This window comes from Sturnira hondurensis, unplaced genomic scaffold (genome assembly GCF_014824575.4).
Source record: "Sturnira hondurensis isolate 20B ecotype Veracruz unplaced genomic scaffold, ASM1482457v3 Scaffold0004711, whole genome shotgun sequence".
In the NCBI taxonomy this organism is placed as follows: domain Eukaryota; kingdom Metazoa; phylum Chordata; class Mammalia; order Chiroptera; family Phyllostomidae; genus Sturnira; species Sturnira hondurensis.
In genome coordinates this window covers 2,253,050-2,269,217 of record NW_028077342.1, presented here as the reverse complement: position 1 = coordinate 2,269,217, position 16,168 = coordinate 2,253,050, and the positions used below count along the sequence as shown (strand labels likewise).

At 42.9% G+C, this 16,168-nt stretch overlaps 1 protein-coding gene across 1 annotated transcript in view; it reads left to right on the top strand.

Moving 5' to 3' along the window:
- The window catches only part of MSN (moesin), a 67,816-nt gene extending 51,921 nt beyond the window's left edge, over positions 1–15,895 (top strand). Inside the window, exons 4-13 of the mRNA XM_037045992.1 lie at positions 1,482–1,756; positions 3,162–3,245; positions 3,903–4,049; positions 5,073–5,169; positions 7,625–7,788; positions 10,463–10,593; positions 10,855–11,015; positions 12,415–12,507; positions 12,861–13,085; positions 13,681–15,895. Coding sequence (XP_036901887.1) covers positions 1,482–1,756; positions 3,162–3,245; positions 3,903–4,049; positions 5,073–5,169; positions 7,625–7,788; positions 10,463–10,593; positions 10,855–11,015; positions 12,415–12,507; positions 12,861–13,085; positions 13,681–13,845 — 1,542 coding nt within the window. The 3' untranslated portion in view covers positions 13,846–15,895. The remainder of the gene's footprint in view (positions 1–1,481; positions 1,757–3,161; positions 3,246–3,902; positions 4,050–5,072; positions 5,170–7,624; positions 7,789–10,462; positions 10,594–10,854; positions 11,016–12,414; positions 12,508–12,860; positions 13,086–13,680) is intronic.
- Positions 15,896–16,168: the final 273 nt, after the last annotated feature.

Sequence of the window (16,168 nt, the reverse complement as noted above, 5' to 3'; positions counted from 1 at the left end):
GAAATTTGTTAAAAAGAGTCATATACTCTTGAACTGGAATCTCAAAGATCTCGTAATCTTATCTTTCTTTCTTTCCCAATTGTCAACTGATACTTGAATCCGATACATATGTTCTTTCTTCATTTTCTATCTCAATTGATTTCCAAATGTGAGGATTTGAGTATAGGTCCATTCAAGCTCTCTACTTCCAACTAGCATCTCTGCAGGAACATTGCAGTCCTTCATCTCAATACCCTCAAACTGGCTGCCTTTGACCTTGGAGGTTTCCATTCTGTCCTGTATCTTATTTTGCTGATTGTGTCTAGAGGATAGGTGCCTCACCTTCTGGCTGGCAGTCTTGTTTTCCCAAAGAGTAGAGACTTTTGCTGGAGAAATGTGAAACTGTTAGAAGCCATTTTCAGGCTTTAAAAAGCAGCCTAGTTTGTTTGCTTACCTAGTCAATTCCCAGGCTTTAGTCATGCATCCTGGTCTTTGCTAATTTATGGAATTGGGGAAGCCTTAAAAGAGAACCTTTTCTAAGTCTCCACTTAGAATCTGCAGGCAGTTAGATACACGAGGTGTGTCCAGAAGGTATCCAGTCATGTAATATGAAAAGGAGACTTTTATTGAAGAAGATACAGATATAGGAAACATTGTACATAGGACAATGATGCCTCAGTCCCCTTCAAAGGAGGCACCTTGGGAACTCACACAGTTCTCCCAGTCGCTATCAGCTGCCTTATGGCATTTTCCTGAATCCCATCGACTGTCTGAAATCTCTTCCCTTTCAAAGGTGATTTTAGTTTTGAGAAAAGCCAGAAGTTACAGGGCACCAAATCTGGGCCGTAACAGGGCGATTTCATATTTCTCAAAAAAACTGCATGTGGTGTCATGCATGAGGAGGCACGTTGTTGTGATGAAGCTGCCAATCGCCAGTTGCCCATAGCTGTGGCTTTCTGAATCATCTGAATAGTTTCCACAGAGGAATTTTTGAACTTAACACAAAATTTGATGCAGATTCTTTGCTCCACTTGCTCACTCATTTTAAGTGGGACAGCCACACAGTACACATGCTCACTTAACAGCATTTATTGCCCACACTGACTAGTACAATGAAATTGTTGTCATTTTTCATGCATGCACATTCTAGTCCAATCTCCTTGGCTGCCAGGTTATATCTATGTCATGCAAACTATTCTCATTATATTAACAATGGCTGGAGTTTTCCTGGACAGACCTTGTACTATCAGATGATGGTGATTTGGGGGCTTGTGACCATCTTCATTTCAAGAACGAATGCTCAACAGAGAGCAATTGTGAACATGGGATTGAGTCCCCAATGAAAGTACTGTATCTCTTTTCTGAATTACTAGGAAAGTTGTCCCCTGGATCTTTGGGATTACCCAAGTTGATGAACTTTCAGTGTCTTCTTCCCACCTTACAGCCACTCTCCCACTCCAAAGTCTATTTTTTGAGAACCCATAACTCCTTGCTGCTCCCAGGTGACTGCCCAGGATGTGCGGAAGGAAAGCCCCCTGCTCTTTAAGTTCCGGGCCAAGTTCTACCCTGAGGATGTATCCGAGGAATTGATCCAGGATATCACACAGCGCTTGTTCTTCCTGCAAGTGAAGGAGGGCATTCTCAATGATGATATTTACTGCCCACCTGAGACTGCTGTGCTGCTGGCCTCCTATGCTGTCCAGTCCAAGTATGGTGACTTCAATAAGGAAGTTCACAAGTCTGGTTACTTGGCAGGGGACAAGCTGCTTCCACAGAGGTAAGATTGCACGTGGCTGTCTGTCTTGGCCAGAGGGCCTGTGGCTCAAGGCTGATCAATTCCTATTACATGGGGGCTGCCATATATGTTCCTTCCCACTAGGGTCTGTCTGAAGACCTTGTTATGGTAGTCAGAGAGGCACATTTGCACATGGCACCACACCCTGTTGTTGTTTCCTGGGTTCTCACAATAAAAAACTTCCCTCCTGCCCCACCCTCTGTTTTTCTGATTATAGAACTTCATTACCCTGGAAACAAATTCTTATATTGAGAACCAGAGATGAATTGATTTTTCTCTTCTCCCTGTTTCCATTTTCCTTAACACTTTTTACTGACTTAGACTTCTTACCTCAGAGGTTCACTGGAGAGAGAGAGAAATATGCAAGCCAGGGACATGGGTAGCTCAAACAGTCTTTCAATAATGGTAATCAGTGGCCAGAGCTTTCTGCTTTTGTAAACTTCAAAGGTGAATGCTCCAGAACGCTTATTATTTTTGTTTTAGCATCACAACAACACACAAAATGAATAAGGCAGGCATTATTCTTATTTCCTGGCTAAGGAAACAGCGGTGCAGAGGTGTTCTCACTGATTTGCTTGATATCTCACAGCTCATCTGGGGCAGAGCCAAACCTGGAACCCTAGTCTCTTGATTTTTTAACCCTGGTTTTTGTTTTTCGTTTTTTGCCACTGCATTCAATGGCCATTTTCATAGGCATTTTGGGGGGCAGGGATTGGAGGGAAAACTTCTGCTTCATTCTGGGAGCCCCTCTGGGAGTCCCATTGGAGCTGTGGCATATGCACAACTCACCTGAAAGTACTAGGGATAGTAGTTGTGCCCTGGGACTCCACCTGAGTTGCTGTCATGATGTCTGAGATGGCGTATTTGAAAAAAGCCTTGTGTATGATCTGGATCTGAGAGGTTGAGCCTATTGGTTTTTCCCAAAGCCATTTGGGCTCAGTTCTCTGTTCTCTAGCCACAAGCTATAATTTCATCCCTGAGCAATATTCTTGTAAACACAAACTGTCAGTCCCACAAAGATCTGGAGGAAAGTATGTGTGCCTGTTTGAGGCCCATCCCTACTCTTAGCCACTTAAGTCAGAACAGACTCTTAATACATTACTCAGGGACCACGGCATTATTGGATTTTCTGGTTAAAGGTATAAAAGAAGGTGTTATCATTGTTTTGCTTGGTCACTCATTCTTGTATCTTTCCTACCTCTCAGGCAGTCCCCTATGTCTAGTTAATACCTCCTGCTATATATAATTTAGGTCTGCTTCCGGTTTAACCTCAGTAAGCTGACTATAACCTCTTTGCATCAATACCTTAGAGAGATAAGTGGGCTTTCTTTAACCCATGCAGTTTGGGTTTTGTGCTTTAACTACCCATTACCCATTGTCTTTCCAGGGTCCTGGAGCAACACAAGCTCAACAAAGATCAGTGGGAGGAACGGATCCAGGTGTGGCATGAGGAGCATCGGGGCATGCTCAGGTAAGCCTGCCCTAGCAACTGTGGGCTTCTACTGCTCTCACAGGGAGAATGATAGCTGGTTCTGGGGGATAACAGGCAGAGGACTAAGAACATTGGAGGATGTTGGAAAGATAGACACAGGAATATACTGTACAGGGGAATTTAGAAATAGAAGGATAACCAGAACCATTATAAAGCTATATATATAGTGAATGATGGCAATTGTTAGCCCAAACAGCTTTGACCATAACAAAATGGAGGGTCCCTTAGGATTCTCAGGGAGCATCTGGGCCACTAGAGACTCCTCCCCAAGAAAGGAGCAGGGAATGAGCTCTCATGGCAAACCATTTGGGGGCTGGCTGTCTAATTGAGAAACAAGTCCTGTATTTTGCCATCACCACCCCACATAGGCTCTTTTAAGAATGTATCTATATAAGAGGCTTCTATGACAGCTAACATGCTAGAGGATAAGCAAGGTTCAGCTCACCCTTACTTCTCTTGGGAACTTCAGACCTCATGCTTCATATTGTGCTCTGTTTATTATCATCTGCTTGCCTTCCATCCCCTTTCCCACCCTTAATGGCAAGATGCTTGTCAGAAGTGCAGAGCAGATAGGCTTTCTTTCTTCCTAGGTCTGATTCACAGGTCCCCCCTGTAATCTTTGACTCTGTTGTTTAGGGAGGATGCTGTCCTGGAATATCTGAAGATTGCCCAGGACCTGGAGATGTATGGTGTGAATTACTTCAGCATCAAAAACAAGAAAGGTTCAGAGCTGTGGCTGGGGGTAGATGCTCTGGGTCTCAACATCTATGAACAGAATGACAGGTATATATCAGAGGTCTCTTAGATTATTTGGCCCACTCTGACACTCATCACAGAGTAAGACTGACCTCCTGGGTCCTACCTGGGTAGTTGTTTTTCTACCTAGTTTAGAACAGCCCAGATAATTGCACAACCTTGCTCAGACCTCTAAATCTTGCACTGACTAGACTTACACTATTTACTATGGTATCACTGGCTACATGTGGCTACTGAACACTTGAAATGTGGCTACTCTAGACTGAGGTAGGTTAAGTATAAACTGCACACAAGACTTTGAAGACTTAGTGTGAAAAGCAGAATGTAAAATGTTTCATTAATATTTTTTGAAATATTGATTTGCATATGTAAATGAAAGTATTTTTGATTGTACTAGGTTAATGAACTCTTATAACAGTTCAGTTCACCTATTTCTTTTTATTTATTTTTATATGGCTACTAGAAAATTTAAAATAACATGGGTGGCTTTTATTATATTTTTTGTTAGACAACACTGGGCTAGAACCTATTTTGTCAGTATTTGTGATTAATCTCACCCCTGTATGGTGGTTAAGTACCTTTTGTCCTATAATCTTTCTCACTACAACCTTATCTCATTTGCTTATTTTTTCCCTTGGTCTGTTCTTTGTGAAGATGCAGGTCAATAGATTATTGTTCTTGTAACTTTTGAATTCAGAGCTCATTATTTATTTTATTTCCAACTTTTACAACCTTGGGTGGAAGAGTCCCAGTTACATAAGACTGGGGAGTCTATGAGAGATTGTTACAAAGTCTATGTCACATAAAAATATACTAAAACAAATCTCAGAGATTGGAATAAAGAATAACATGTTGGTTATAGTATTAAGAGGTCCTTTGTACAGTCTCAGAGCTGGCAAACTGACCTGGTAGTATGTGATGACACTGGCTGAGCTGGTAATGAATCTACTTCCTAAAAGGAGAAGTTGGTGGTAGTGGGGGAAGGCACCAACCCTCTGTGTTCTTCTTGTTTTGCCCTTGTTCTGATGCTTTCGACCTCTACTTCTATAGACTGACTCCCAAGATAGGATTCCCTTGGAGTGAAATCAGAAACATCTCTTTCAATGACAAGAAATTTGTCATCAAGCCCATTGACAAAAAAGCTCCGGTAAGTAATTCCTCCCACTGGCCAAGGCATGTACTTGCCAAGGCCTGGATAACGCTAGAAGCAATCATGTAATTATAGTTTTCTGTCCTTTTTCTGGTGTGTCTCTGTGTGTGTGTGTATACAGGAGACACAAAGGAGATTGGTGATGGAAAGGGATGTTGGTGTCAAGAAATGGTCAGGAGTTATCCTCTACCTGTGCCACCTTGCTACCTAAGTCTTAGGGGAGAGCCACAGGCAGTTTAAATGCTATGTTTTAGCCACTATCTTCTGCTGTCCTGGGGCTCTCTGAAAACAGAGAGTGTATCATATCTTTTAAAGCTTCTAGGCTTCAGAAAGCGGGAACTGTTCATATACAGGTAGGGCAAAATTAAGTTTATAGTTGTTCATATGAAAAATAATACAATAATAAACAATCATTTAGGAAAAAACTCTGTATAGGCCCAGGCTGGGTAGCTCAGTTGGTTAGTATTGTCTCAACATGCCAAGGTTGTGGGTTGATCCCCAGTCATGGCATGTACAAGAATCAATCAGTGAATGCATCAGTACATGGAAAAAGAAATAGATGTTATTCCAGAAAGGATTTAAGGGGGCTGGGTCTAGGGTATGCTTTTAGAAGATTACAGAAAAAGTCCAGTCACTCATACTGCAATTATCAGGGTATTACACATGGATTATTGAGCCTCAAAGAGTGGCCCCTGAGATCCCTAATTACCAGATAAAAGCAGTTCTTTTTTAAAAAAATATATTTTATTGATTATGCCATTACAGTTGTCCTATTCCCCCCCTCCATTTCCCTCCACCCTGCACACCCCTCCCCCACCATTCTCCCTTTAGTTTATGTCCACGTGTCTCAAGTTCTTTAGATTCTATACTTCCCATACTATTCTTACCCTCCCCTCTATCTATTTTCTACCTACCATCTATGCTACTTATTCTCTGTACCTTTCCCCCTCTTCTCCTCCTCACACTCCCCTGTTGCTAACCCTCCATGTGTTCTTCATTTCTATGATTCCGCTCCTGATCTAGCTGTCCTCTTGGTTTGCTTTTGTTTCAGGTGTGGTTGTTAATAACTGTGAGTTTGCTGTCCTTTCACTGTTCATATTTTGTATCTTCTTTTTCTTAGATAAGTCCCTTTAACATTTCATATAATAAGGGCTTGTTGATGATGGACTCCTTGAACTTGACCTTATCTGAGAAGCACTTTATCTGTCCTTCCATTCTAAATGAAAGTTTTGCTGGATAAAGCAATCTTGGCTGTAGGTCTTTGGATTTCATGACTTGGAATACTCCTTTCCAGCCCCTTCTTGCCTGGAAGGTCTCTTTTGAGAAATCAGCTGACAGTCTGATGGAAACTCCTTTGTCAGTGACTGTCCCCTTATCCCTTGATGCTTCTAGGATTCTCTCCTTCATTTGAATCTTGGCTAATGTAATGATGATATGCCTTGGTGTGTTCCTTCTTGGGTCCAACTTCTTTGGGACTCTCTGAGCTTCCTGGATTTCCTGGAAGTCTATTTCCTTTGCCAGATTGGGGAAGTTCTCCTTTATTATTTGTTCAAATAAGTGTTCCACTCATGGCTGTTTCTTTCCCCCTTCTGGTACCCCTATAATTTGGATGTTGGAACGTTTAAAGATGTCCTGGAGGTTCCTAAGCCTCTCCTCATTTTTTTGAATTCTTATTTCTTCCTTCTTTTCTGTTTGGTTGTTTCTTTCTTCCTTTGGTCCACATCATCAATTTGAGTCCCAGTTTTCTTTCCATCACTATTGGTTCCCTGTATGAATTGAGGGTATTTTAGAATGCAGATGTTGAAAGAAATTGTGGTTTTGTCCATAGAGCACTGATTTCAGAGTCAAGCCTGGATTCTAGTCCTGGGTCTGCTAACTAACCTGTTTGACCCTGGTCAACTAACTTCATCACTGATAACTATCCTCCCTATCTGTGATAGAAAATTCAGTTACATTTTTTTTCAGTTACGTATTTTGCTGTGAATAATGTCCTCTGTTGCCCAAATCTTTGGTGGAAAAATAAGGATGTACATTATACATGGCTATAAGGATTACATGCAATGGGCGTAATAGTCCCATGTATAATGTGCACAAAAATGTCAGTGCGCATTATACACCTGAGCACATTATACATGGAAAAATATGGTAAATGATCTTTTCAGTTCTTTTGGACTTAAGAGAAGTTCACTTTCATCTCTCCATCAAAACTTGTATCTTTTTTGATTTAATCTTTATTGCATTTTTTCCCATTACCATTTAGTCCCCTTATACCCGCCTCCCCTCAGCAGTCACCACACTGTTGTCCATGTCCATGAGTCCCTTTTTCTTTTTGCTCAATTTCTTCACCCCCTAACTTTCCTTCCCTCAGCTGTCATCCTGCTCTCCATCTATGAGTCTGTCCCCATTTTCCTTGTTAGTTCCAAACTTTTTCTGATTGCTGGTTTCCCACCAGGACTTTGTCTTCTATGCTCCCCGGCTTCGGATTAACAAGCGGATCTTGGCCCTGTGCATGGGGAACCATGAACTATACATGCGCCGTCGGAAGCCAGACACCATTGAAGTGCAGCAGATGAAGGCACAGGCCCGAGAGGAAAAGCACCAGAAACAGATGGAGCGGTAGGTGATGTGGAACTCAAGTGGGGACCAAGGCAAGGCCAAGGAAACTTTGCCAAGTGTGCTAGAAGCAGGACATGAAGCCATCCTGAGACTGGGGGCAGGGAAGCATGGTTAGGGGGAGAGAGAGAATGCCGTACAGTGATGAGACCCTCTCCAGGAAGCAGGCATCAGAAGCTTAGGCTTTCAGAGGCTCATAGGAGGGAGGGTCATTCCATAGTTCACCATTGTTATGATCCTCATGCCTTTATTCTAGGCAGATTCTGGGTTGTTCCAGGCTATCTCACCAGTATCGTGACAATAGCAGAAGGCTCCATGTACATTTAAACCTAGACTCTGTAGGAGTTTTTTGAGTGGAATTGGGTAGAACTGCCAGAATTTTCCCTACAAAGCCCCTGTACACTGGAGGTCCTTGCTACTCAAAGTACAGCAAGGCTCAGCAGCATCAGCATCAACTTGGGAACTTGTTAGAAAGTCACAATCTGAGACTTTATTCCAGACCTGTTGATTCAAGAATCTGTATTTTAAGATCCTAGTAAGCATTTCTCCAATGAAGATATCCTAATGGCCAACATGCACATGAAAACACCTTTAGTCATTATGGAATTGTAAATCAAAACCACAATGAGGTACCACTTCATGCTTACTAATATAGATATAATAAATAAAAACAAAATAACAGCTGTTGGCAAGTCTGTAAAGAATTGGAACTCATGTTTGTTGCTGGTGGGGGTGTAAAATGATTCAGGTGCTATGCAAAAGAGTTTGGTGGTTTCTCAGTAAGTTAAATGTAGAATTACTATATGATCCCATAATTTCACTCCTAGGTATATATGCCAAAGAATTTTTGAAAGGTGTTCAAATAACTACATGTATACGTGTATTCATAGTAGTGTTATTTACAATATCCAGAATGTGGAAACAGTCCAAATGTCCATCAGTGGATGAATGGATAAATAAATTATGCATCCATACAATGGAATATTATTCGGCCATAAAAAGGTATGATGTACTGGCCTGGCTGGTGTGGCTCAGTGGATTAAATGCCGGCCTGCAAACCACAGGGTCACCAGTTTGATTTCAAGTCAGAGCCCATGCCTGGGTTGCAGGCCAGGTCCCTAGTAGGGGGTGCACAAGAGGCAACCATACATTGATGTTTCTCTCCCTCTCCTTCTCTCTTTCTTCCCCTCTGTCTAAAAATAAATAAATAAATAAAACCTTAAGAAAAATAAATGAAGTACCAATATATACTACAATGTACATAGACCGCTAAAACATTATGTTAGGTGGAAGAAACCAGACACAAAAAGTCACATATTGTATGATTCCATTTATATGAAATATCCAGAATAGTTAAATCTGTAGAGACAGAATATAGATTGGTGATTGTCATGGGCTAGGGGATGGGAGATGGGGAGAAACTGCTTAATGGATATGGGTTTTTACTTTGGAGTGATGAAAGTATTTTGGAACTAGATAGCATTATGAATGTACTAAATGCCACTAAGTTGTTTGCTTTAAAATGGTTAATTTTATATAAATTTCACCTCAATAATTTATTTAAAAATATGGTCCCAGGTGATTCCTATGCATTTCACAAAGAGCTTGAAACTTCAGGAGGCTTCTAATCCAATAGATTGGAAAATGACACCATGTATGAGAAGTTAAACACCAAGGTTCACGTTTATTGAGAAAAAGGCTACTGAGGTTGGGGGCAGTTTACAGAGCTGAATCTGGCAGAAATCTCCCCTCAAAGGATATCACAGTCTTATAGGAGAAAAACGAAATTGAAAGTTCAAAGTATGTTGACTTTTTGTTGGCTTAGTTATGACAGTCTCCATTGACTGAACTGTTTCTGGGCAAGGAAGAATCTTTTCTTCCTTCTGCTGAAGTAGTATCACTTCCAAAAAGGAAGATAGTCTCTTCCTTTTGGGGTCAGTATAATGCGTGTTGAATGGTACATGCATGAAAGTTCTCTCTTCTACCCTCTTGACTCAATTTTAAATGAGGTTTCTTTTTATTAATTTTCACAGTACGAGGTACTATGGGGAAAAGTAAGAGGGAGGAGGAATAGGAAAAAGGATAGTCCAAGTATTCAGAGAGCTCAGAGAGAAAAAAGACATCTCTCCAAGGGAGAAAGTCTGCTGAAAGAGGTGTGGGGGCAAGAAAAAGAAAATACTTATTCTAGATTTGCCAAAAATTCTGGTGAAAAGGAATATAGAGTTGGGCTTCAGAAAACCAGCAGAGTTAGGCCTGAGGACAGATGCCCTAACTTCAGAGATCACCATACTTGAAGCACAGTATCTCAGCACAGAGCCAAAACTAGTCTTATACTCCCCAAGGTTGCCAAGGCAGAACTTAATAGGCCATTTTACAGATAGGGGTACTGAGAACAAGTGCAAAGATGTGACATAAGTTAAAGTCATCCACTGATTAGAAGTTTAGGTTGGATCTCCTGAGTCTTGGACAAACTGATTGAACCTTGAGCATACTGGCCCATGTGGTACTATCACATAATGACCAAGATTTGGAGATAAGGAAGAGTGATACCAACTCACAAGCTCTGGGTGTATTATATGGGTGGGGACTGAGGGTCCAGGGCCAGGGAGCCTTGGGGATCCCAAGTTTTCCATGTGGTCTTGCTATCTTGTTTAATCCCTTCTTTCTCCTTTCCCAGTGCTCTCCTGGAAAATGAGAAGAAGAAGCGTGAGATGGCAGAAAAGGAGAAGGAGAAGATTGAACGAGAGAAGGAGGAACTGATGGAGAAGCTGAAGCAGATTGAGGAACAGACTAAGAAAGCTCAGCAGGGTGAGGCTTGACATCACCTTGGAGAGTAGGTTTTTTCCAGAGCCTAACTCTATGAGCTGGAGACCCACTGCCTGAACTGCAGACTCAGGCCACATAATCCAGATGTGACTACAGAATAGATAAATAGATGGGACAAGAAGAAGAGTGCTCAGAGCTTTCTGCCAGCTGTGCTCTGGTGTGAAACATTTCTAGGAAGGAAGTTAGGTGTCTCTTCTTTATCTCTACACTCTTTATCTTCTTTTCTCTACCTTCTCTTCCCAGAACTGGAAGAACAGACCCGTAGGGCTATGGAACTTGAACAGGAGCGGAAACGTGCCCAGAGTGAGGCTGAAAAACTGGCCAAAGAGCGTCGGGAAGCTGAAGAGGCCAAGGAGGCTCTGTTGCAGGCTTCTCAGGATCAGAAGAAGACCCAAGAGCAGCTGGTAAAGCAACAAAATGGGCTGAGATTGAAGGACCTGAATTTTCTTCGTTTTCTGACTTCCTATTTACAGCTACCTCTGCCTGTAGGGCTGACACTTTTCAGCAGGGCCTCCAGCAGGTAGTTCACTCAGAAGAAAGCTGAGAAGTCACTGGTTTGGTCCAGAAACCTTTGCAGTCTTCCTTAACCCTTACTTTTACTCTATTTTTTTAGTCTTTGGGGATCTGAGCTGATGACATGACAAAGGAAAGGGAGGGAGGTAGAAGTGAAGGGATCTACACTTGATTAAATACCTACTGTGTGTTACAAACTATACTAACAACTTTCCCATTTTTCTTACTTTCTTATTTCCCCTCCCAAAGAACTCTATGACATTAACCCATATTGGAATACATGTCCAGTTAATCAAATTAGGGCTCAGAGAGGTTTACAAGACTTGCCAGAGGTCACACAGTTGTTACTAAGTAAGGATGAGAACCTATTTCTGTCTCACTGAAGTGTATACTCCCTAAAATTATATGTGAAACTATGTGCCTATGCATTTTTCAGGGGAGGAAGGTGAACATCTATACTTTCATTATAATTTCCAAGGGTTCTGTGATTCAGAAGTTAGGAATCTGTGATCCAAATTCCTTGGTGTATATTCTTCTCCATAGTATTTGTGGTGGGAATGCAGGGAACTAAGACCTAATTCTCACAGGGAATTTTCTTCTAACAGGGGTGTCTAACCTTTTGGCATCTGTGGGCCACACATTAAATATACAGATACTAATGAAAAATGATGAGCAAAAAAAAAGGTTTTAAGTAAATTTATTATTTTGTCTTGAGCCGCATTCATAGCCATTCTGGGCTGCATGTGGCCCACAGGCCATGGGTTGGACACCCCTGCAGGAGTTTTGTCGAAGGTGTAAGGGTATGCATAAACTTTTTTTCCTTGTTCAGATCACCTATGACACTTGAGTGTCTTTCCTATACTTGTCCTGAGAAGAGTCTTAATGTAGCCCTGAGAATTCTAGGATAACAAGGAAGGCACTGCCACTTCAGGCAATGACACACTGATCTCTAAAGCCCTAACTGCACTGTACAATGGGCAATACTGAGAGGGGAAAGGAGTGAGGGATGGTGATGAAGGGAGGGGTGAAGAGGTGAGGAAGAGACGGAGATGATAGGCTATTTGTCTTCAAGATGTACAGTCTTGGTGGGGAGCTCTGACTTATAAGGAAATGGTTTGGAGTTAATAGGGTACTATAGTAGATTGAGAGTAAGAGCGGTCCTCTGGGATTCCTGGAGAAGGTGTGGTAAAAAGAGCCTTTGGCACAGCAAGCAAGTGGTACAGAGGTTTGTCTACTTGGGCCTTGAGGACCAGAAGGCCAAGCTCTCACAAACTTTCAATTTATCTGTAGGCCTTGGAAATGGCAGAGTTGACAGCTCGGATCTCCCAACTGGAGATTGCCCGACAGAAGAAAGAGAGTGAGGCTGTAGAATGGCAACAGAAGGTAAGACACAGTGCCCAGAGCAAAGTGTTGTGGAAAGGGATACCACATGCATAGGTTCCAGTTCTGTAGATGCCTTAGGTGTGGGTTCCATGTTCTTTTGATCATTCCTTGACAGCAGGCATCATGGGAGAAGGAGCTCAAGGCTTTTTCAGATAACTTCCTAGAATTCTTCAATACTCCAGGGAAATAGGTATAACTGTTCCTCTTACATAGCTGAGGAAACTAAGGATCAGGCAGACAAAGTGATTTGGCTTACCTGGTGCCTGCCTTCTGCTGGGCCATTCTAGGCATGTGTAGGATGTTGCAAGTTAGCCTGTTCTGACTGCTTGTCCTTTCCCTCTGTTACTGAACAGGCTCAAATGGTACAAGAAGACTTGGAGAAGACTCGTGCTGAGCTGAAGACTGCCATGAGTACTCCTCATGTGGCAGAACCTGCTGAAAATGAGCAGGATGAGCAGGATGAGAATGGGGCAGAGGCCAGTGCTGAACTTCGGGCTGATGCCATGGCCAAGGACCGCAGTGAAGAGGAACGTACCACTGAAGCCGAGAAGAATGAGCGTGTGCAGAAGCAACTGAAGGTAACCTCAGGGCCAAAGAGTCAAGGAGACCATGTGCATTGATTTGGTAGTACATGGTATGGTCTTCTTTAGATCATCATGAGGGAGTAGATGGAGGAGCCTGTCTCAGCGTTGTGTGGTAGTTTGAGCCTTTCTCAAGTGAAAACTTTAATGAGAGGCACCTCTTATTTATTAATCAGACCCTGAGCCACCTGTTTTAAAATTGTTTTTTGCCACAACCTCTACCCACCCATACTCCATTTACGTCATATTAAGGAAGTACTTAGCTGACACAATTTTTACCTGAATCTTTAGTACGTTGTTCTGCTCTCAGGAAATACTTGTCATCAATTGAAACTTGGCCCCTAAGTTTGTGGTTTTAATTTCTTATTCTTGACCCACTGCAGTCCTAACAGGGCTGGAAAAGGCTCTCAAAATGTGTGTATGTGTGCATGCAAAGGGGGCACAAGGAGGGAAGACAAGAGGGGCGGGGAGCAAGGCACAAAAGGAGGGAGGGAGAAAAGAGGAGAGGGGAGAGCAGGGGAAAAAGTGGTTAAAGAAAGGGAGGTAAAATGAGCGGAACCCATTAACCCATCATTCCCTTGCATCCTCACAGGCCCTCACTTCAGAGCTGGCCAATGCCCTTGATGAGTCCAAGAAGACTGCCAATGACATGATCCATGCTGAGAACATGCGACTTGGCCGAGACAAATACAAGACCCTGCGCCAGATTCGGCAGGGCAACACCAAACAGCGCATAGATGAGTTTGAGTCCATGTAATATGTAATAGGCACCCAGCCTCTAGGGACCCCTCCTCCCTTCTTCCTTGCCCCTGTACTCCTATACTCTTGCCTAACTCACACTCTGCTGGAGCCACTAACTAGAGCAGCCTTGAAGTCATGCAAAGTGTTCATTGTAGCCACGGGACCAAACCTAGCCCCTCAGCCCTCATAAACTTCCTTGGGCAGAGGAATGGCTCACTTTGGTCCCAATAGGACCCTCTTTTGCCTCTCTCTCCCATTCAATCTAGCTTGCTAGAACAGACCACTTCTATAGCTCAGAGGCAATTCCCACTTGATTTGGGAAACATTCCCTCATTTACTGTTGTTCTCTAGGTGTCAAGTGTGGAGTAGGTTGAAAACTAGCCCCCACCATTGCCTTCCTCTTCAGGGTCCTGTGATTTGAAGAATTGGAGCATCACAGGTTTAGGGAAGGAGGCAGGGCCCTGGGTATATGCTCTAGGATGTCAACTGACCTAGGATTAAGCCTCCCAGTACCCATTCCTTCTAGAGTTATTTAGGCTTTATAATCATTGGAAGCTAAAAAGATGTTCAGTCATTCTCTCTACCTCCCAGATTGAGCCTGTTACAAATTCAGTACCAATAAGCCTTGTCCTTGACTTCAGGGACTCAGTTTCTCCCCAGGTCGAGATGGGGAAGACAGTGCCTTCAAGAGGCTTTACCAACATCCTAGAAGGCCATTTGCCCTTCTATTCAGGCAAGGCTGGGTAGAAGATCCTTCCCTCAATGCCTTATGGGAGCCTAGGCCTGTTTCAAGTGAGCTCTGCGGGTAGAAGTATCCCTTATTATTCTGGGCTCCTTCTCCCTTCTTGAGATTTACTCTTCCTCATTCCAATCCACAAATCCTGTCCTGCTAGAATATGGATGGTTAGCCCCAAATCCAGCACCACCTGCCCCCAATCCAGGACTGTTGCCAGAGGGAGGAAATGTTCACACCTGGTTTCTGTATTTTTCATGCTATGGGCCCCAGGCCACTTCTCTTATCAGAGCTACTTGGGCCACAGCTTCTGCTTCAGGGCCATCCAGGCCTTGGTATGGTGAACCTTGGATCTTGATACCAGTTGGCTCAATTAGTGAATGGATAGAAGAAGCTGAGTGTGGTGAGAGAAGTCCATGGCCTGGATCCCACAGTTTACTTGACTCCATCATGTGCCTAATAGCCCCTTTCTGTCACCTACCTCCAAGCTGGTGACTGGGCCTTGCCTATGTTTGACAAATCTCTAACCAAGATCTTGCCACCAGCTGTTCTTTCCTTTGGAGCTGTAAACCAGAGAACTGTTGGGGGCTCTGGCCTGTTCCCTTCCACAGCCCTACTGTCCCGTCCTCTTAATCCAGGAGTAGCCTCTTCCTCCTCTCTGTTGCATGTGTGTTCTTTTTTCCTACCAGTATTATATATTTTAGTGGCATCTAACTAAATATGGATTTCTGCAAGTCTTGCTAATGCACCCTTAGAAGATCTTAGTCTTGGAGCAGTCATTTTGGCCAAATTCCCTTACCACTCCCATACCTGGGAACCATATACTATATTATAAAAGAATATTTTGCCAGAAACATTAATGTAAGAAGCTTTCAGTGTTAGTGATATCACCTGTCACTATAGGTCATACAATCCATTCTTAAAGTCCTTGGTGTGTGGTTTTATTGTTCCTTTTTTGCCTTTTCCCCAGAGTTCAGTCTACAGGGGGCTATACTGTTCCTGCATGAAGTGCCCCTAGCCCAGAGCCCATGGCTTTGAAACCTACCCCTTCTGCACTCTACCTGACCTTGGGGAGTTTTATGTGCATTGCTGTGAATTATATTGACACCCTCTTGGTGATATACCCTACATTAGCTAAATTTAAACCTGAATTGCGGGGCAATCTAACTGCCTTAAGAGCAGTAACCCACCCCCAGGGAGGCTGGGGAGAAAAGTTAGATTTTGTATTCAGGGTTTTTTTGTGTATTTTGGGGGTTTTTAAAAATTATGTTTTGGAAGGGTTTATGCTCAGCCGTGTTCTATTTCAGTGCCAATAAAATTTAGGAAGACTTCACTGTGACTTGATGTTTCTTTCTGGCGCGAGTGGGTGGCTGCAAGGTATTTTGCTGTAATTTTCACTCTATAGATCACCATCCCTGGTCTCATTTCATTCTCACCTCAGTCCTATGGGGAGTGGATATGACTATCTTCATTTTATAGAAGAAGGAATGAACATGACATAGTACAATTACTGTCCAAGGGCACAGGACTAGCTGACTTAACACCTTATGTCCTTTTCACAGCTCCACACCAACTAGGTTGGCCCTGCACATGGTCAATGTGATGC